Below are 21,387 nucleotides of genomic sequence, written 5' to 3'. Positions count from 1 at the left end.
AGAGCCTGTGCTTAACTTCAGGTTAAATGACTCCTGGTTGAATGTGCTCTACTATGTTTGTGCTTATAAGAAAAGAAGATTTATGTTCAGAGTTTCCCTGCAGATACAACTTCCAAGAATAATGTAGTAGTAACAGGAGTAGCAGTAGCGGTAGTACCTTGGGAAAACTGGAAGCAAAGCCCTTGGAGTAAAATGAAATTTCTTAAGATCCACATTTTGAGATTTATTTATCTGCATCTATTGGATGAAAAAACAAATTACTGGAAGAAAAAACAAATTCTCTCTCTATTACACATGAATAAATTTTAACAGATGAAGGGTTTAATGAAGATCCTTGGGCATATATACAAAGGTTATAAATTAACAAGAAAAACTGAAAACACAAAACAAAGCAGGGAAACTACAGCTGGCTGCCATGAAGTAATCTTGTACTACCGGACAAGGTGGTCTGGTACTGGTGGAAGCAGAAATTACTTCAAATTCTATGTACTAGGTCCACTCTCACTATATCCCTCCTTTTAGCCTCTTGTGATGTGAATCATTCCATCTCTTTTCATCTTAGCCAAGAAATGAGTGCTCTACCATCACCCTGATTCCACTCCCTGGCTCCATAAGAGGATATATACTGCTCCAACCCTAGCTGCTGATCTGGTTTCATTAAACAGCATGAAACAGTACTGAAATTCATTCATTGGGTACAGCAATATGACATCCTACTGACTTTTCTTTCATCTGGTGGGAACTCTCAGATCACTTGGGAAGGGAGTTTTTGTTCAAGGTCAGCCTTTAAGAATTATTCAAGGTCTTGCATATGGAGGTAGGACAAAGGCTTGGCAGATAAGATCTTTAATTTCAGTGTTCCATTTAAGATAGAGCCCAAAAAAGACAACATAGGAGTTAGCAGTTTACCCTTATTGGTAAGTCCCTAAAGATAACAAACAGAGCAGGAGTAAGATACTGAACAACAGTTATTAGTATCAAAAAAAAATAGTGACAGGCTAGGTCACTGGGCTAAATCTGCTAAGTTTAAATGTAATATAATTCACTTTGATTAAAAAATTCAATTTTATAAGTACGAAATAGTGAGACATGGTTAGATGGCAGTTTGTCTAATAAAGATCTGGGGGTTTTAGTGGACTAGAAGTTCAATATGAGTCAACAGTATGGTATGGTGGCCAAGTCAGTTAATGCAGTCTTAAGACTTAAGAAAGGCACTGTATCTAGGACAAGGAAGTAACTGGTAATCTCACTATACTATGCCCTGGTCAGACCACATCTGTAGTACTGTATTCCATTCTGGATGCCACATTTCAGAAAAGACATCAATAATCTGGTGATGGTCCAGAAAAGGTGGCAAATACGATGGTGGAGAGCCTGCAGATCATGCCATCTGAAGCCTGGCTGAAAGAACTAGAGATGCCTATATCAGAGAATCTAGAGACAGGTGAATATACATGCATATTTAATTGATACAGAACAGAACTAAACAATATGGTATTGTTCAGAAAACTAACCTTGAGGCGTTTAACTGGGGGAACAGATGAAATGGCATCCCTGTGTCTTAAATCAGTTAGATAGGAAGAAAATGTTGACTCTTTCATTTCTGACTTTTGTGCAACTCCAATTTTACCTTTGAAGAGAAATTTAAGATTCTTTAGGTCACATTTACATGTTTTTATAGAGACTAATTTCTCAGAATCTAAGTTATCTTTTCTCATATTGCATACAAAAGAAATAAAGTTGTACATAGAGACTATATTCAAGATAACATAAGCATTACCATTGTAAAATTTTAAAGCCTGAAATGACCCCATTCTAAGAAACTCACAGCAATCATGCCCACATGTATCTTTATTTTTACAATGATGGTGGCAGTCTCTGTTTCCAGATATTTTGCAAGTGTTCTTTCTGTTGCAGATGCTTCCTGAAGAATGATAATGACAATAAGGATAAGAATCTATTACTATGCTTAATTTAATGTTACTGATTTTCATTTTGTTTCTTTTATACATTCACTAAACAAAGTGATTATGAGAAGCAGCCTTCCTCAGATATCACCATTTTCCTTATACAGTATTACAAGAACATTCTTGAGAAAAGCACAGCTGGTCTTGACAATCAATATGAAGGTCAGTTTGGTAGTGATTCATAAGAATGCACTGGAAAAGGAAATGACTGAGGACAGAAAGACCCATTTTGAGGTGAAAGTAATAGTCCAGTCAAGACACAGTGAGGGCTTCATCTAGGGTAGTAACAGTGAAAATAATAAGAGATTAGAAAAAAGCTATTTGCAACAGAGAATTTTTAGACTATGTAGATTAATTTGTGGCTAGGGTGCCATTAAAGGCAACTGACACCCAACATTTCCTGAAGCCTTGAAATTTGTCAAATGTTAGCTTGAATACTCTATTCATGTTCCAAAGCAAAGTTGGTTATAAGTAATTCATTGTGTGATCTTGAATGACTGCTTAAAACACAATCATAAGCACTTAGCACAGTGTAAAGAAAAAAGAAAGCACTTAAAAACTGTTTTTACATTTATAAATAAGTGCATTTTCATTAATTTCTTCTTTCTGGCCTTTAGTTTTCCAATCTGAAAAAGGAAGGGGTTGGATTACATGATCTTTAAGGCCTCTTTCCGATTATTATCTTATTATTCTATGATCATGTGTATCTAGTGTTTCAAATATTTGTAACTTCATTTTCCACCACTGACGCAGACCTCATTACCTCTGTAATTTAGTATGTAGTCCTTGAGAGTGATGGTGGCTCCAAAAACACATTTCCTTACAGATAATCAGATAATAAGCCTCTCCAAATTTAGGTGTGCTATTTCTCAAACAATGGACATAAATTATATATCTACAGGAATAAATGTTATAAGATCATATATCTAAACCTCAAAGGGATTTAAGGGGCCATTTAATGCAGTCTCATTTTACATATGAGGAAATTGAGGTCCATGGAGGTAACATAACATGTTCCAAGACATAGTAAGTAAGGTAGTAAGATAGTAAGAATTATAGGCAGGATTTGAACCCAAATTCAAAGCTATATGAATATGGCTTCTATCACATATCCCCTTGCATCTGGACATCTTGAAGACCGATCCCCTAAGTTGGATAAAGTTACACCTGCTATCTACTTAATGTGACTTTATTTGACTACCTGCATATAATTTATAACATGATAAAATTTTAAACTTATAATAAAATTGTCTTTGCTATAGTCAAGACAGACAGCTAGAGATTGCGTTGCTATGGATATGGGTGCTTTATTCCTGTGGAGGAGTATGAAAAGGGCTATATCTGGAGGCCATAGGCTACTAGAAGAAGTTGTTATATCCTTAGGTGACAGAAGTGGTCATGAGGGCACAAACTTGGCATTTCATCACAGAAACACAGAATTAATAGAAAACGTTTCTGCTAAAGTCAAGCACACTATTGATGCTAATAAACTGAGATGCTGATGATTATGAAAAAGGAAAAGGATACAAAAATAGAAGGAAGAAATGCCTGCTTTTTCAATCTGGGGCATGTGTGTGTGTGTGTGTGTGTGTGTGTACATATTCAGTCAATAAACATTTATTAGGCACCTATTATATACAAGGATAAATGTTGGGGATGCAAAGAAAGGTTTCAAGGAGATCCCAATCTAATGCGGGAGACAACATGCAGATAACTATGTACAAACAATCAATCTATAGGAAAAACTGGAAACAATCAAGAGAGCAAAGGCACTAGAGTAAGGGGATTGGGAACAGCTTCCTGTAGAAGGGAGGATTATAGCTGAGATTTGAAGGAAGTAAAGAGACCGAGATAAGGCGAGAGAGCACATGGGGAATAGCTAGTGAAAATTAGGCACCTCGAGTCTGGAGGTGGAGTGTCTTGATCAAGGAACAGGAAGAAGATCAATGTCACAAGACTGGAGTCCATGGTAGGGTATATATTATATATATTATAAGGGAATGGGAATGTGTGGGGAAGGGGAGGTCATGAAGGGCTTTGAATGCCAAACAGAAAATTTTATATTTGAGCCCAGGGGTGACAGGAAGTCAATGGAGTTTATTCAGTGGGAGACAGGGGTTTGAGGGGGAGGAGATGTGACATGGTCAGATCTGTGCTTTGGAAAAATCACTCTTTAACAACTGAGGGGAAGATGTACTGGAGTGCAAAGAGATTTGTGGCAAGCAGACCAACCAGAAGGTTTTTGTAATAGTCTAGGCATGAAGTGAAGAGGCCCCATAAGAGGGTCATGGCAGTTATCAGAGGAGAGAAAGGGGCATATACAAGAAATGTTACAAAGGGATAACTGACAGGACTAGGCAATAGATTAGCTATGAAGGGTGAGAGAAAGTGAAGAGTTAAGGATGATACCTAGGTTGCAAGTCTAGGAAATTGGGAGGATGGTGGCACCCTTAACAATAACAGGGTAGTTAGGAGGGGGAGGTCTGGGGTGAGATAACGAGGTTAGTTTCGGATAATCAGAGTTTAAGAGGTCTGGACATTCGGTTCAAGATGTTTAATAGGCAATAGAAAATGCAAGAATAGAGGCCTATACTGAGGCTAAGGCTGGATAAGTAGATGTGAGAATGTCAACATAAAGACAATAATTAAATCAAAGGCATCTGATGAGGTTACCAAATGAAATAGTTTAGAGGGAGAAGAGAGGAGGACCCAAGACAGAACCCTGTGGGACACCTACACCTAGCAGGAGTGACCAGGATCAAGATCCAGCAAAGAAGACTGAGAAGGCACAGTCAGAAATGTAGGAGGAGAACCAGGAGAGTCATGCAAACCTAGAACGATGAGAGCATCAAGAGGAAGAGAGTGATCAACAGTATCAAAGGCTATAGGGAAGTCAAGAAGGATGAAGATTGAGAAAAGGCTACTAGTTTTTTGAAATTAAGAGACTGTTGGTAACTTTAGAGAGGGTAATTTCAGTTCAGTTCAGTTGAACGATTATGCCAGAAGGCAGGCAGGATGAGAGTGAGAGGAAAGGACATGGAAGGAGCTATTGTAGAAGGCTTTCTAAAGAAGCTGAGTCCTAAAAGGCAGGAGAGATGGAGGACCACAATTAGCAGGGAAGGATGGATCAAGAGACAGTTTTTTGAGGAGGGGGGGAGACACAGACATGTTTGTAAGCAACAGGGAAGCAACTGGTAATCAGAGAGAGAGATAGAAAAGAGAATGGGAATGATATAGGGAGAAATCTATTGGAAAAGACAAGATAGAATGGGATCACTTGTGTATGAAGAGGAGGTTGCTGTGGCAAGAAGGGCCACCTTTTCATGTGAGAGGGGCGAAGAAGGAAAGAGTGGCAGAAACTAACTGGGTGATATGAGATGAGGAAGAGAAAAGGGTAGGGAGAGGAGAAGCGATGGGAAATTTAAGGAGAGATGAAAAGGGTTTGCAAAGCCTGCATGGGGGGTGAGGGCAGTGAGCTGAGATGTAAAAAGAGGTGGTGCAGTGGACAGAGTACCAGGTCTTACGTCAAGAAGATGAGTTCAAATCTATCCTCAGACACCAGCTCTGTGATCCTGGGTAAGTCAGTCAACCCTGTTTGCCTCATTTTCCTCAGCTGTAAAATGAGCCGGAGAAGGAAACAGCAAACCACACCAATGGGATCACAAAGAGTTGGACGTGACTGAAATGGCTGAACAACAACCAAAGCATTGTCTGATGGTAATGAGGGACTATTTGAGGTAACACATGGACCTAATCAGCATGGTTCTAAGATATCTCCTTGACATGCTCTCTTATGATAAAAGTTAGCACTTCAGGAGGATAGAGGCAGTAGGATAAAATGTTAATGATTCTGAAGAAAACAAATGTCCATGATAGTAAACTGCTGGCTTCTTAGCTAACAGCTGAAATGTTTATTCAAAGAAATTTGGAGCTACAGGGTACAAAATAAGCTTTAGAAAACTCTTTGAAAGATAAATTAAGACTTGAAATTCCTTTACTTATTTAAATGAGAACTTTAGAAAACTGATTTAAAGGTCATTTTTAAAAAGTTGCTTAATTAAAGAAAAGATTTTTAAAAGTAATGTATGTGCCACTACAATGTAAATGATTATAGGAATAACAAGATTTGAAGAAACTTAGTGGAAAAATCTGGAAAATACTGTGTTTGCTAAAACATATAAGCATCACATTGTAATTAGATAGATAAGAGATGGGGCATTTTTTGAAACTATTTAAATTGTAATAAGGTGGCCACAGGTCCAAGATCTAATTCTTTAGTTCTAAAGGCTGGTACTTCAGGGGTCAGCTTACCCTTGGGTTTGCTCATGCTACTCAAATTCAGCTGAATCTGATATGAATCAGAAAGCTAATTTATGAATTTGCAATTAGAAACGTAACTACTCAGCACACAAGATATTTGTGCTGGCCTGTCACCACGTTCTCTTCCCAGTACAGAAACTTACTTGGAAAACCAAATTAAGATCAGAAGGTTGCTTGGTGAATAGAGAACATTAGAAAAAAAGGAAGTTGGAAGTCCTTAAGAAATACATTTAGCAAATTGTCATAACCCTCAGCTCTAGGGATATAACTGTCAAACAAATAAGGTATTCATATAGACCACTCAAACAACTCTGTCCCTGTCCTCTACCTCCCCTGCTCCACTCCAGGACAATGCTATGTCACTTCTTCAACAATCAGTGTTTTTGTCAGTGTGGGTCCTTTCTCCATTGACACAGGTTTCAACCAACACATCAGGAGACAGTCTTTAAGAGCAGCTATGGCTAAAATATTTGTCCGTATGTGGCCAACCTAGTGATGAACCTCCTTAAACATGCTTAGGTTGGTCCCAGAATGAGAGACTGATAATCCATGATTGGGCCCACACTTGGAAATTCTCAAGTCTGTTTTTTTGTTGTTTCCTGTTGTCTCCCCCTTCAGACTGTGAGCATCTTTAGGGCAGGGACTGTCTTTCACCTTTCTTTACCTTCCCAGAGCTTAGCACACTGCTTGGCTCTGAATAAATGTTTGGGAGAAAGGAGGAGCCATAAGATGGGAGGGTAAGGCAGGAACTCACCTGAACTTTCCCAAATTCACCTCTAAACGACTATAAAATAATGCATTAAAATGAATTCTGGAGTGGCAGAACCGATGAAAGGGCAGGGTGAAACAAATTTCCAGCCCAAGACAACTTAGGAGGTTGTCTGGAAAAGTCTTGCATACAAGGGGAGTGTAGTCCAGTAAAGGAGGAATCCAGGCCATCCAGCAGTAGGCCTCAACCCAGCAAGCCAATGGAGAGGCCGTGGAGACCTGGTACCAGTCAGTGGCTAGGCCCCACAGTCCCCAGCACAGCAGTTCAACTGTGAAGCTGTGAGGTCTGTGAGGCCTCTACTACCGCAGCAGGACAGCTACAAGGCACCGTGCCCCCAGCGCAAGAAGCTTGGGACAATGCTTCCTGCATCCCAGGAGCAGAGTCCAACTTGAAAAGTCATGAAATAGGCTGGAAAAATGAGCAAAGAAACCCAGAAAAAGAACCTGATCATAGAAAGCTATTATGTTGACAGGGAAAAATCACAGCACAAATTCCAAAGAGGACAACAATGTCAAAATGCCTAGATGCTAAGCCTCAAAGAAAATGTGAATTGGCCTCAGACCCAAAAATAATTCCTGGAAGAGGTCAAAAAGTATTTTAAAAAACAAATAAGATCAATAGAAGAAAAATTGGGAAAAGAAATGAAAATGATAAAAGAGAATCATGAAAAAAAGTCAAGAGTTTGGTAAAGGAAGCACAAAAAAAAATGGAAAATGATGTACAAAAATTCACTGACAAAAATGATTCCTTAAAAGGTAGAATTGGCCAAATGGAAAAGGAGGTCCAAAAGCTCACTGAAAAAAACTAATTCCTTAAAAATTAGAATTAGGCAAGTAGAAGCTAATGACTTTAGGAGACATCAAGAAACAAAATAAAAAGACTGAAAAAATAGGAAAAAAATGTATAACATCTCATTGGAAAAACAACTCACCTGGAAAATAGAGATAATTTAAGAATTACTGGACTACCTGAAAGCCATGAACAAAAAAAGGGCCTAGACATGATTTTTCAAGAAATCATTAAGGAAAACTGCCCTTGTATCCTAGAACCAGAGGGCAAAATAGAAATTTAAACACTCTACCAATCACTTCCTGAAAGAGATCCCAAAATGAAAACCCTAGGAATATTAATAGTCAAGTTCCAGAACTCCCAAGTCAAAGAGAAAATACTACGAGCATCCAGAAAGAAATAGTTCTAATATCATGGAGCCATACTCAGGATTACATAGGATTTAGTAGCTTCTACATAAAAGAATCAGAGGGTTTGGAATATAATATTCTAGAAGGCAAAGGAGCTAAGATTACAACCAAGAATCACCTACCCAGAAAAACTCAGTATAATGCTTCAGGAGAAAAATGGATACTTGATGGAACAGAGGATTTTCAAGAATTCCTGATGAAAAGATCAGAGCTGAACAGAAAATTTTATTTTCAAATACAAGACTCAAGAGAAGCATAAAAAGGTAAACAAGGAAGAGGAAACATAAGGGATTCAATAAGGTTAAACTGCTTATATATATCTCTACATGGGAAAATGGTACTTGTAACTCAAGAATTTTATAACTGTTGGGGCAGTTAGAAGGTATATATACAGACACAGAGGGTTTAGTTAGAAGTTGACTTTGATGGGGTAATATCCAAAAAATAAATATTTGTTGTTGGCCGGTTGCTTGGTTGAACTTTCCAGAGTTGCACTCAGTTGAAATCACTTTACAGAATCTGGTACCATCTTGTCACTATAATAAAGCACTGGACAGTGCTAAAGCCTAAAAAAATTCTTATTCTACATTCTCCTTCTTACATAATACTTGACTACTGCCACTTTTCTGTTTGCATTTCTCATTTTTCTTCATAATTTAAAATTTTATGGTTTATTATATCTTGATTACACATCCAGGAAGTTGTCTTAATCTCTTTAGTAACATGTCTCCAAATCACATTTTAGGATGGATTATTGTAGGAAGGTGTGATATTGTTAGCTACTACAATTCATAATGTATAAATTTTTGTTAGTAAGGAAATTAATCAAAAGTGTTACCTTTTTCTGACATTTACCTATTTCACCTTCTCCCTAATTTAATGTTTATCCTGGGATTTACCTTAATTTGGGAACTGTGGCTCACTCGCTCTCCCCACTACCTATGCAAATAAATTCAAATTCAATGTAAGCTTTAATTTTATACTAATTTGTTTTGTATGAACAAAATATTGCAAAAAGAAACAATAAACTCCATAAAGAAGCCTTTATATAGAATACAAATGACTTCCATCATCTCCCATATTTTCTACCTTTTCTTTAGGGGCCTTTGAGAAATCTGTCTCTGATAGGCAGTCCTAACCTGATCCTGATTAATCCAATTCAACCAAGGACATAGACTATGTAAAGCTATTAATTATGACTTATTTGCAAATAGTAGAAATAACAAGAGATTGAGAATTAGGCAATTCAGTTCTAATCCATGACATACCTCTAATTAGTTCTGTGACCAAAAGCGAGACACTATTTTCTCGCCTTGGTGTCCTCATCTATAACGAAAAGGGATTAAATCAGATGATCTCTCAGCTCTCCTGCAGCTTTAATATTCTATAACCTCTAAGGCTCTGTTCCTTTGCCCTGAGATGGAAGTTAGGGCAATGAGGAATTACCTCCTCCCAGAATACAGGAATGCAGAAAACTATGTCATTCCAGACATGAACTCAATCTGGTGCATAGTGACTCAACATAGCTATTCTCAGGAAATAAAAATAACTTGGCCTGGGACTAAGAAATTTGTTGAAGATTCTGGGAGCCTCCTGGAAAAATCTAGGAAAACTGACAAACACAGGATTCAGGACAGGGTAATATATACTTATCACTTGCTTAAGTTGTACATTTGTATTTCAGAGTTTTCAGAGTACTTTCTGCATGAGAAAACAGCTCTGTGATATAGTATGCATATTATTATTTCCATTTTGCAGACAACAAAACGAAGGCTGAGAGAGATTAAGGTCACAAGGTCATTAAGCAGTAGAGCTGACTTAGTCTTACTCCCAGACCAGGGCTATTTCCACTACACCACTCTTCTCCTGAGCTGTCACAAAATCCTGGCACTATTTCTTAAAAGGAGAGAACTTGGAAAATATACTTCTTTTTTTCCCCGATTTCACTGCATTAGTCTGATTACTAAATATAAATTGATAGAGGTCAATAACTGGAAAACTAAGGTGCTCAGAGAACATTAACTCAAATTGTAAACTTAGGTATAGTTTAAAGCTAACAGATTTTTTTCAGGGTATTTGGAACATACATTTCCATAGTTTTGCATAATGTGCATATGGATTTACATTAATTTACATGTTACATTTTAAGAGCCCTAGTCGCAAATATGTAAAATAAAATAAAATGAATTTATTAGTGAACAAGTGTCTTCCGAGCAAATATTCGGAGCCACAAGGAGGAGCAGGGCCAAGAGTTAGCTTCCTGAGGCTGTGGGAAAGGATCGAAATAAGAACTTTCCACAAAAAACAAGAACCTCAGGCATCTCTGATGTACCAACGTCTGCAGCCTGATCAGAAATTCAGAGCCGCGTCTGCACAAATGGCATGAATTCATGCTTTTCTTATTTTTTAAGTCTTGCTCTGTGCAATTCTTTGTTTTTTTTCTGACAGATTTGAACACTTTATTTTATTTTTTAAATAGGAAAGGCTCAGCCGGGTGGCGTCCTCGAATTGGCAAGCTAACACACTTGGCACCAGCAAGGATAGAGGAAAGCGCTCGGCCACTACTTAAATGCACGCATTTCCAAGAGGCACAAATAATGATCTTGTCCTTACATGTTCTTTAAGTACATAAAATTTTCATGCTCAGAATGGCATTTAAAATGCTAATGACTTTATAAATTCCACATCAGTTTTCTTCAAATCTAGCAAAGTACATATTTCTTGGTTATGCTTTGTTAAAAAAAAAAAAGAATAAGCTTAACGCTGAAAATTTCAATTATTTGGGAATCGGGCAGGAAAAAGTAAGTTTTTTTTTCTTTACAAGTAACTATTTCATGGTGATGTAACTTGTAAATAATAAAAATGTTTTTAATAAACTTTATAAAAATGTGATCATGTGTAGCTGTGATCAACCATAAAAAATTTGAGTTGAAGTCAACCACCTTGGAAGGAGGACACTTACCTGGACTGGCCATTGAATTGGCCCTTCTGGAATCCCATTTCTCCTGTTACAACTCCACAATAATTGCCTCTCTCCCTACTCCCCTCCTGATGATCCTACCCTCAGGTCAGCTTGATTGTGAGTCCCTGCTTAGAACCTTCCCCATTGTGAGAAAGCCCAGCTCTCACTGCTCACTCTACACAACCAGCCTGCTCCAACTCCACATTAACTGTCTGACTCCCTGAGGACTATGATAACTTATTGGAACTCATTCCTCAATAATTAATGCACTTGCACCCTCCCCATCCAAGGGATTCTGAACCCCAATATGCCCTCTACACTGCTCTGCACTGCCTGATCTCTTATTCCCAAGCCAGTGTCCCATCCAAGAGCTACCCACCCCTTCCACAGTCCATCTCCTGACCTCATACTAGGGGACTACAAAACACAGATTGATATTTCCTTAAACACCCTCACTTCCCAGTTCCCTGTGGCCATCTCTTCTACTCCACCCTAGCTCCACACAGAGAGTCTCTAAAGTGATTTCTACTGAGTGCAACTCTGGGAAGTTCAACCATGAAACCAATCAACAACAGCAAACATTTATTTTTTAGATATTGTCTCATCAAAGTAACTTGCCCTCTGTCTATGTCTACACTTTCTAACTGCCCAAGAGTGGTGTTCTTGAGAGTTCTTAATGTTAATGAATCTATCGGATCATAATCTGGTGCCATCCCACCTCTTCCTCACATCTGGTAACCCTGCTCTTCGTTCTCCCCATAACCTTGAATGCTTGCACCTTTCAGTTCTTTTCGAGGTCTTCATCCTACATGGGTTATTCTCTCCTCTCCTCCCTATCTTGGTCATTGATGAATTGGTTCAGTTCAACTCTAACTGTCCTCTTCTCTGCAGTCCCTTACCTCTTGCCCTGCCAAACTTCAGCCTTGAATTGCTCCCACATCCACTGTTTTCATTCTTATACATGCTAAACAAAGAGAAAATTACAAAACCATGCTGACCGGGCCCACTACCAATTTATGTTACATAATCTCAACTGGGCCCTCATTGCAGAAGGCAACCTTTTTGCATCTCCCTAATTAATTCACTGTCTCATTCACCACAACAGCTTTTCAAACACTTTTTGCCTTTCCTCAAACTGATCATATCTTCCCTTCCCACACTGTCTCAGCTGAGAATGTTGCCTCATATTTCACTGAAAAAATTGAGGCCATTCCCCAAGAGCTCCCTCTTTTCTCCTCTTCTTCATCGCACACACAAGACACCATCCACCTCTATTTCCTCCTTCACCCCTAGGTGACATAAGAGCTGGCCCTTCTCACGAAGGCCTTATTCTCTCTCTGCACAAGTGATCTCATTTCATCCATCTTCTCCAGCAGATTGCCCCATCTGCCATCTCCACTTCACTTATTTTTAGTCTCTCCCTCTCTGCTGGTTGCTTCCTTGCTATCTACAAACATGCCTCTTTCCATTCTTAAAAAAAACAACCTCTCACTTGATTTATCCATTCCTGCTACCTCTCATGCTCTATTTATTTCTATTCTTCCCTTTTGCAAGTAAACTCCTTAAGAAGATCATTCACAATAGCTGCCTTCACTTCCTTTCTTCTCACTGTCTTACCTCTCTGAAGCCTGGTTTCTAACGTCATCAAAACTTGCCAATGATTTCTTAACTGCCAAATCTAATGGATTTTTCTCAGTCCTCATGTTTCTTATCCTCTCTGTAGCCTCTGACACTGTCAATCAACCTGTTCTCCATGATATTCTCTTTTCTCTCGCTTTTCATGACACTGATCTCTCCTGGTTTTCTTTCTACAGGTCTGACTATTCCTTCTCAGTCTCATTTTCTGGATCTTCATTCAGACCATGCCTGCTAATTATGGGTGTCCTATAGGGTTTTGTTCTCTTCTCCCTCTATATAATTTTATTTAGGGATCTCATAAGTTCCTGTGGATTCAATAATCATCTCTATATTGATGATTTTCAAATCTACTTATTCAGTCCTAACCTCTTTCCCAACCTCCAGACTCAAATCTCTAGTTGCCAATTGGATACCTCTAACTGAATGTCTGGTAGACACCTTAAATTCAACATGTCCAAAACTGAACTCATTTATCTTTTACCTCCTCAAATCTCCCCCCTTCCTAATATCCCTGTTATTGTCAAGGGCATCACCATCCTCTCAGTCACCCAGACTTGTAACCAAGGTGTCACCCTTGACTCCTCTTTCTCTCTGTCTGTCTCTCTATCACACACACACACCCACCCACCATCCAATCTATTGCCTAGTGCTGCCCATTCTATTTTGAATACTTCTTGTACATGCCTATTGCAGGCTCTTCTCACTTCACACCTGGATTACTGTAATAGCTGTTGGTGAGTCTGCCTGCCTCAAGTCTCTCCCCACTCCATTCTCCATTCAGCTGTCTTCCTAAACTGATCTTCCTAAAGCACAGGTCTGACCACCTCACCCTTCCTACTCAATAAACTCCAGTGGCTCCCTATTATCTCCAAGATTAATATAAAATTCTCTGGCTTTTAAAGCCCTCTGCAATCTGGTCCCTTCCTACTTTTCCTTCCTTCTTATATCATACTCCTTTCACAGAAACACTGGCCTCCTTCATAGTCTTCACACACAATACTCCATCTCCAGACTCTGGGCATTTTCTCTGGTTGTTCCCCCACGTCTGGAATTTTCTCCTTCCTCATCTCCTCCATCTGGATTCCCTCAAGGTCTCAGCTAAAATCTTACCTTCTGCAAGAAGCCTATCCTGATCCTTAATGCAAGTGCCTTCCCTCAGAAATGATCCTAACACCATCCCGTCCATATCTTGCTTATAGAGGGCTGTTTGCATGCTGTCTTCCCCATTCAGTGAGGAGCTCCTTGAGGGCAGCACTGAGCACGGTGCCTGACACATAGGAGGCACTTCATAAATTCTTGGTGACTTAACTTGGAAAGATACTTTTACAAAGTTACAAGAAACACCTAATGGTTAGGAACTTCTTCCTCATCTTAACCAGAAATCTTTCCTGCCGTTTCCCTCCCTGGCCCTGGTTCTACTCTGAGACAAAGCAGAGAGAGTTTAATGCCTCCCTACTGGAGAATGCTGAGCATGTTTTCTGGGTCACAGATCCTACATTCCTTCAGATGATCTTGGTGTGCACAGTTCTAGTCCCTTTGTATCGCCTTGGTCTTTCTAGACACGTTCACACATGCCGTCATTCTCCACCTTGGCAGTCATCATTCAGGAAATGCATGTCAAAGGGGAAATACAAACTTTAGCTAAGATACAGTCCTAGTGCTCATGGAACTTACTGTCTTAGTAGGTCAACAGGCCACAAACATGCATAATGATTATCTATAATACACAGCAGTATATGAAAAGTAAGGTCCGAGAGGAAAATTGTTAATGAGTGGGAAGATAATGGGGATTTCAGTGAGGAGGTGGTCTGTGAGCTGCTAGACAGGACTTCAGATGGCTAAAAGAAGCAGGGGAGACCTTCTAGGCATAATCAAAGGCAACCACATATTCTCTACTGACTAAGTAGCAAGGCTAAAAGACCTTACTTCATGAGTCAGTCTAATAAAATGATGGCAATGATGACAGTAGTGAAGAAGAAAGAGTAGAGAAAGTACCATTATATCCACTTTCTCCCTGTGATGAATGAAAACTCCAAGAGACAGAGTTTCTGGGAAACTAATAATCAGTTTATTAATTAGGCTAGCCAGTAATCAATACATTAATGGTCAGGGGTTTCTCTTAGTAACCAAAGACCCCAAAGGGAGACTCCGAAACACCTCAAATCCATTCTGAAAAGGAACTTCCCTGACAAGTGAAAATTAAGCCTGAATGGTGGACATTTAATTAGGAAGGGGGCTAAAAGGCTGCAGCTCCTCCTGCTGAGCCTGATCCTGAGACTCAGCAGCCTCAAGGCATCCATGCAGGCAGCCACCTCCATGAGAACCTCTCCAGCTAGTTCTCTCTTGTACAAGCTGGGATGCCCTAAACTCTAATGGAGAGCGAGGACAGGAGTTCCTTCCCCCAGGCAAATGCTCATCTAGACTGGATTCTGCTTAGACTCTGAAGGGAAATTAGGTGTCCCAACTGGGTGGAATCCTGCACCCCTAATTAACTGAGAACATGTACCTTGATGGCTAGAAGCGAATCTTATCACTCAGCTAAACCTGAGATTAACTGACCTTTTCAAGAGATGGACAGAAATAAAAGGAAAAGGGTAGATCACAAATTAATAATTCATTATTAGTGTAAGAGTATACTATTAATTTCTCTTACTATCCAGAAAAAGGACAGTTATTAGAATCACAAAATAAATTTGTTAACAAGTACAAATGAAGGCATGAAAACAGGAAAGTAAAAGACATGTTCTAGGGATGGTGAGCAGTCCAGTTTGGTTGGAGTAAGGAGTCTACTAAGGGGAGTAATATGTGAAGTCTGGAAAATGAGGCAAAACCTGATTGATGGTGAGGGGCTGTGAATGCTAGGAAAAACAGTGTGAATTTTTTTTCTTTTTCAAAACTAATTTATTTTTAGTTTTCAACATTCAGTTCCACAATCTTTCCAGTTTTAAATTTTATCTGCCTCCTTCCTCTCTTCCTTCCCCAAGACAGCATGCAATCTGATATAGGCTCTCTATATACATTCATATTAAACACATTTTCTTTTTTTTTTTTTGGAGGGCAATTGGGGCTAAGTGACTTGCCCAAGGTCACACAGCTAGTTTTTGTGTTAAGTGTCTGAGTTCGGATTTGAACTCAGGTCTTTCTGACTCCAGGGCTGGTGCTCTATTCACTGTGCCACCCCTAAACATATTTTCACATTAGTCATGTCATAAAGAAGAATTACAACCAATGAGATGAACCATGAGAAAGAAGAAACAAAAAAGAGAGAGAGAGAGAATAAATAGTATGCTTTGATCTCCATTCAGTAGTTCTTTCTCTGGCTGTGGATAGCATTTTCCACCATGAGTTTTTTGGAGTTGTCTTAAAACCTTGCACTGCTGAGAAGAGCTAAGTAAGTGTATCAAAGTGAGTCATCACACAACGTGGCTATAATTGTGTATAATGTTCTCCTGGTTCTGCTCACTTCACTCACCATCAGTTCATATAAGCCTTTCAAGGTTTCTCTGAAGTCTGCCTGCTCATCATTTCTTATGACACAATAGCATTCCATTACATTCATAAACCACAACTCATTCAGCCATTCCCCAATTGATGGGCATCCCCTCAATTTCCAATTCTCTGCCAACACAAAAAGAGCTGCTATGAATATTTTTGTACATGTGGGTCCTTTCCCATTTTTATGAGCTCTTTAAGATACAGTCCTAGAATTGGTATTGCTGGGTAAAAGGGCATGTGCATTTTTATAGCCCTTTGGGCATAGTTCCCAAATTGCTCTCCAAAATGGTTGGATCAATTCACAACTCCACCAACAATGCATTAATGTTCCAATATTCCCACATCTCCAGCATTTATAATTTTCCTGTTTTGTCACTGTTAGCCAATCTGAAAGGTATGATGTGGCACCTAAGAGTTGTATTGATTTGCATTTCTCTAATCAATAGCAATTAAGAGCATTTTTTTATATGACTAAATACAGCTTTAATTTCTTCATCTGAAAACTGCCTATTCATATCCTTTGACCGTTAATCAACTGGGGAATGATTTGTGTCCTTATAAATTTGACTCATTTCTCCATATAGTTTAGAAATGAGGTCTGTAGAGGGGGCAGAGTCAAGATGGCGGAGTAGAAACAGGACATCCGTGTGGCTCCTGCTTCCACCTTCTCCAATTCATGTAAAAAATGACTCTAAACAAACTTTGGAGCTACAGAACCCACAAAATGATAAAGAGAAGCTAACCTCCCACTGAAGACAGCCAGGCAGGCCGGCAGAAAGGGACCAGTGCAGTGCTCTGGGAGCTGAGCCCAGCTCCTCATGAGTTGGAGGTTTTAGCCTCAGGGTGGCCTGACTAGCCGCCGGCTGGAGTGACTTCAGATCACCAGCAGTTGTGGTGGTTTGCAGAATTATCAACCCATAGATGCTAAGGACAAAGTGAGAGGTCAGTGAAGTGTGGACTTTGGGAACCAGGAGTTCAGGAGTGCGGTCCGGCCTTTACCCCCTGGAGGGCGAAGCAGCTGAGGCACCACAGCCACATATGTAGCCTCTGCCACATGGCAGCTTAACTCCTGGCCTGAAGAGTGTAGGGGGACCAAGTGACCAGTCTGAGGGGTAATCGCTCTTGCTTTAACCTTCTTGGATCTGGATTGTAATCTAGGGAGGAGGTCCTGGGGCGTGTGACCAGTTTGCCAGAGCATGTGGAGGCTTCAGAGAGGGCACCCAACTAATAGCTCCAGCAGCTGTGAAAACCCCAGTGATTTGGAGCAAAGCTCCTCTCTCTGGTAGCAGAGTTTTACAGTGGCAAAAAGCTCAAAAGTCAAGTAATTGAGTGGCAACATAAGCAGGCAAAGGAAACAAAGCAAGCAGAGCAATCCGACATAAAACTCCTATTTTGGGGTCAAAAAGAAGCAAAGTACAGAACAGGAGGAAGACAGTGAAGTCAGAACTCCTACACCAAAAGCTTCCAAGAAAAATATGAGCTGGTTACAGGCCATAGAGGAGCTTAAAAAGGATTTTGAAAACCAAATAAGAGACATGGAGGAAAAATTGGGAAGAGAAATGAGAACAATGCAAGAATATTATGAAATGAGAATTAACAACCTGACTGAAGAAAATAACATCTTAAAAAATAGACTAACTCATATGGCAAAAGAGGCTCAAAAAGGCAATGAGGAGAAGAATGACTTAAAAAAACCAAATTTTCCAGATGGAAAAAGAATTTCAAAAGCTCATTGAAGAGAATCATTCCTTCAGAATTAGATTGGAGAAAATGGAAGCTAGTAACTTTATGAGAAATCAAGATACTATTAAACAGATCCAAACAAATGAAAAAATAGAAAGCAAAGTGAAATATCTCATTGGAAAATCCACTGACCTGGAAAATAGATCCAGGAGAGATAATTTAAAAATTATTGGACTACCTGAAAGCCATGATCAAAAGAAGAACCTAGAAATCATCCTTCAAGAAATTCTCAAGGAAAACTGCCCTGATGTTTTAGAACCAGAGGGCAAAATAGAGGTTGAAAGAATCCAACGATCACCTCCTGAAAAATATCCCAAAAAGAAAACTCCTAGGAATATTATAGCCAGGTTCCGGAATTCCCAGATCAAGGAGAAAATATTACAAGTAGCCAGGAAGAAACAATTTGAATATTGTGGAAACAAATCAGGATAACACAGGATCTGGCAGCTTCTACACTGAGGGATTGAAGCGCTTGGAATATGATATTCCGGAGGTCAAAGGAGCTGGGATTAAAACCAAGAATCACCTACCTAACAAAACTGAGTATCATCTTTCAGGGGAAAATATGGTCATTCAGTGGAATACAGGACTTTCAAGCATTCTTGATGAAAAAAAACCAGAGTTGAATAGAAAATATGACACTCAGATACAAGAAGCAAGAGAAGCATGAGAAGGTAAACAGGGAAAAGAAATCATGAGGAACTTATCAAAGTTGAACTATTTACATTCCTACATGGAAAAACAATAATTGTAGCTTGTGAAACTTTTCTCACTATGAGAATAGTTGAAGGGAATAGAAATTTATATATATATATATGTACATATATGCATATATGTGTATACATACACATATATGTCTATATTGGAGGGTATATGGGTATATGAATACATATGTGAGTGTGTGTATATATGTGTACAGGTATACATAGACAGAGGCACAGGACCAATTTAATAGGAAGGGATGATACTTAAAAGGTGAAATTAAGAGGTGAGAGAGGAATATAATGAGAGGAGATGGGGAGAGACAGAATGGGGTAAATTATCTCATATAGAAGAGGCAAGGGAAAACTGTTATAATGGAGGGGAAGAACAGGAAGGCAAAAGGGAATGAGTCAACCTTATTCTCATTGAATTTGGCTTAGGGACACACTAAATAGGGTATCTCACCCTCCAGGAGAGTAGGGGAGAAGGGGATGAGAGGGGGAATGATGGAAGAGAGGGCAGGCTGGGGGGGAGGGAAGTTGGAAGCACCCACTTTTGAAAAGGGACAGGATCAAAGTAGAGAACAGAACAAGTGAAGGGTGGGATAGGATGAAGGGAAATATAGTCAGTCTTTCACAATATATCCACTATGGAAATGTTTTGCATAACTACACATGTACAACCTATATTGAATTGCTTAGCTTCCCAGTAAGGGTAGGTGACGAGGGAGGAAGAGAAAGAATCTGGAATTCAAAGTTTTAAAATCAAATGTTAAAAAAAATATATATACTATTAAAAAAAGAAATGAGGCCTTTATTAGAGATACAATGTAGTGTGAATTTTCATTATAAAGAAGCTATGTGTAAAAAAGATGAATGTTTCACACCCAAACATACTGAAGCAGAGAAGATAACACTATCTCCTGCCAAAGAAAGGTTTATATAACACCTCTGTCCCCTTGTGGATGGTTTTCTGTTGGACAGCAGTGGGTTGGGGCATGCACGTAAAGAGATGTGATTCTTGATTGACTGAGAGACCTCGGGACCCAGGATGCTATGGCTGGCATACCTAAGGAAGATTAAGTGACCCAAGAAAATTGGAGAGGTGATTAAGAGACAAACATGGACTTTTAAATACTGATAGGTCATTTCCATAAAGCCACAGATGTGTGGGGCAGCCAGACTCTCAACATATTCTTTTTTTTTTTTTTAAAGCAATCGGGGTTAAGTAACTTGCTCAAGGTTACACGGCCAGTTATTTCTGGGTGTGGTGCTAAGTATCTGAGCCTGGATTCGATCCCCAGGTCATCCCGACACTGGAGCTGGTGCTCTTACTCGCTGAGCCACCTGGCCACCCCAACATACTCTTTATAATTCAAGAGATGGCCAAGAGTGGAGAGGTGAAATCTCTCCTTGTTGGAGCTAAGATCATATCTCACTCCCAGATGAAGACTTCACTCATTCTCATGTATTCATTCATTTATTCTAATCTGCATAACTTCCTTGATTTTTGTTTACAGCTTACTTTGGTAAGGAGATTTACCCACCATTCAAAGTGATCTTTTGTGTTACCAGTATTTGATGGGAGAGAGCTAAGCTAGTGATAATAAACTACATATTAGCCTCCCCTTTTGACTGATCAGGGAAAGTGGCATAAACCTGAGTCCCAAGGTATCATCCCTCTAGTCTACCAATATTTAAGGTGTAGCAAATAGACACAACTCTTGCCCAAACCCTTCTGGGAAATAGGTAAGGGAAAAAACAAAACTCCTTCTTCAGACTTTTCCCACAGACTTCCTATTCTCTATAAAGGCTGAATTCTGTCTCCCTTGGAGAGGTTGTGGGTCAGATCCCAGATCTCCTATTTCCAAAACACACTCAAGTCAGCCTTGTTTATATTAGGAATATTAGGTCATATTAAGAAATATGACCTCTGATCCAGAAAGGCCCTTCCCTTTCCATATCTGTGGCCTCTTCCTGATCAGAAATAAGCATGTCAATCATTATCTATTTTCCTGAGAGTTGGGATAAGGGCATTTCAATCACAGTATTTCCTATGGGTCCTTGTTCCAGGAATTATATTCATGGCACCCTTTTCCTTTTCCCTAGATGGGCCATTTTAAAAATCTTCCTCCCCATGCTAAAGGATGTTTTTATTTTCCTTTGAGGAAGAGAAGAAAGAAATGTAGAAGATATTTCTACTTTCAAGTAAAAGCAGTAGGTGTAGAAAGATCTGGATATACTTGCTTTAATAGATGCTGCCCCTCCAATGGCCTCTTATCCCTGCAACTACTCTCCTTCATTATAAGTCCTTGCTGTCATCATAGTCCAGAGAGAAAGAAGGTGAATAGTTATGCTAGTTTGACGGGAGTTGCGATCCTAGCACTTTCCCATCACTGTCAATGAACTCCTTCACCTCAGTAGGAGGAAAAACAAGTGATAATAGTGCCTGTTGAAAAATATTTCTAAGATCTCTGGAGAGGCACCCTCTACCTAGGCAAAATAAAAAGAAGGGGACAAAATGGGCTGCTAGTATCATTAATGCTAAGAGCTTCCAGTATAAGCTGGCTTGTCCTCCATGTGGAGACCCCTC

The 21,387-nt window shown here is 39.4% G+C and overlaps 1 protein-coding gene across 1 annotated transcript in view; it reads right to left on the bottom strand.

Annotated features, from left to right (window-relative positions):
• LOC138164766 (probable ATP-dependent DNA helicase HFM1) overlaps positions 1-21,387 on the bottom strand; it is a 111,157-nt gene that overhangs the window by 15,404 nt on the left and 74,366 nt on the right. The window contains exons 30-33 of the mRNA XM_069092729.1: positions 12,426-12,442; positions 1,829-1,904; positions 1,515-1,630; positions 158-237 (exon numbers count right to left, since the gene is read on the bottom strand). Of these exons, the coding sequence (XP_068948830.1) occupies positions 158-237; positions 1,515-1,630; positions 1,829-1,904; positions 12,426-12,442 (289 nt within the window). The remainder of the gene's footprint in view (positions 1-157; positions 238-1,514; positions 1,631-1,828; positions 1,905-12,425; positions 12,443-21,387) is intronic.

The sequence above is a fragment of the Petaurus breviceps genome, unplaced genomic scaffold (assembly GCF_028583685.1).
Source record: "Petaurus breviceps papuanus isolate PSGF00001 unplaced genomic scaffold, PetGlider_PUasm1.0 207, whole genome shotgun sequence".
Classification (NCBI taxonomy): Eukaryota; Metazoa; Chordata; class Mammalia; order Diprotodontia; family Petauridae; genus Petaurus; species Petaurus breviceps.
Note: the sequence above shows the minus strand (reverse complement) of the source record. Positions and strands in the feature narration are given on the sequence as shown.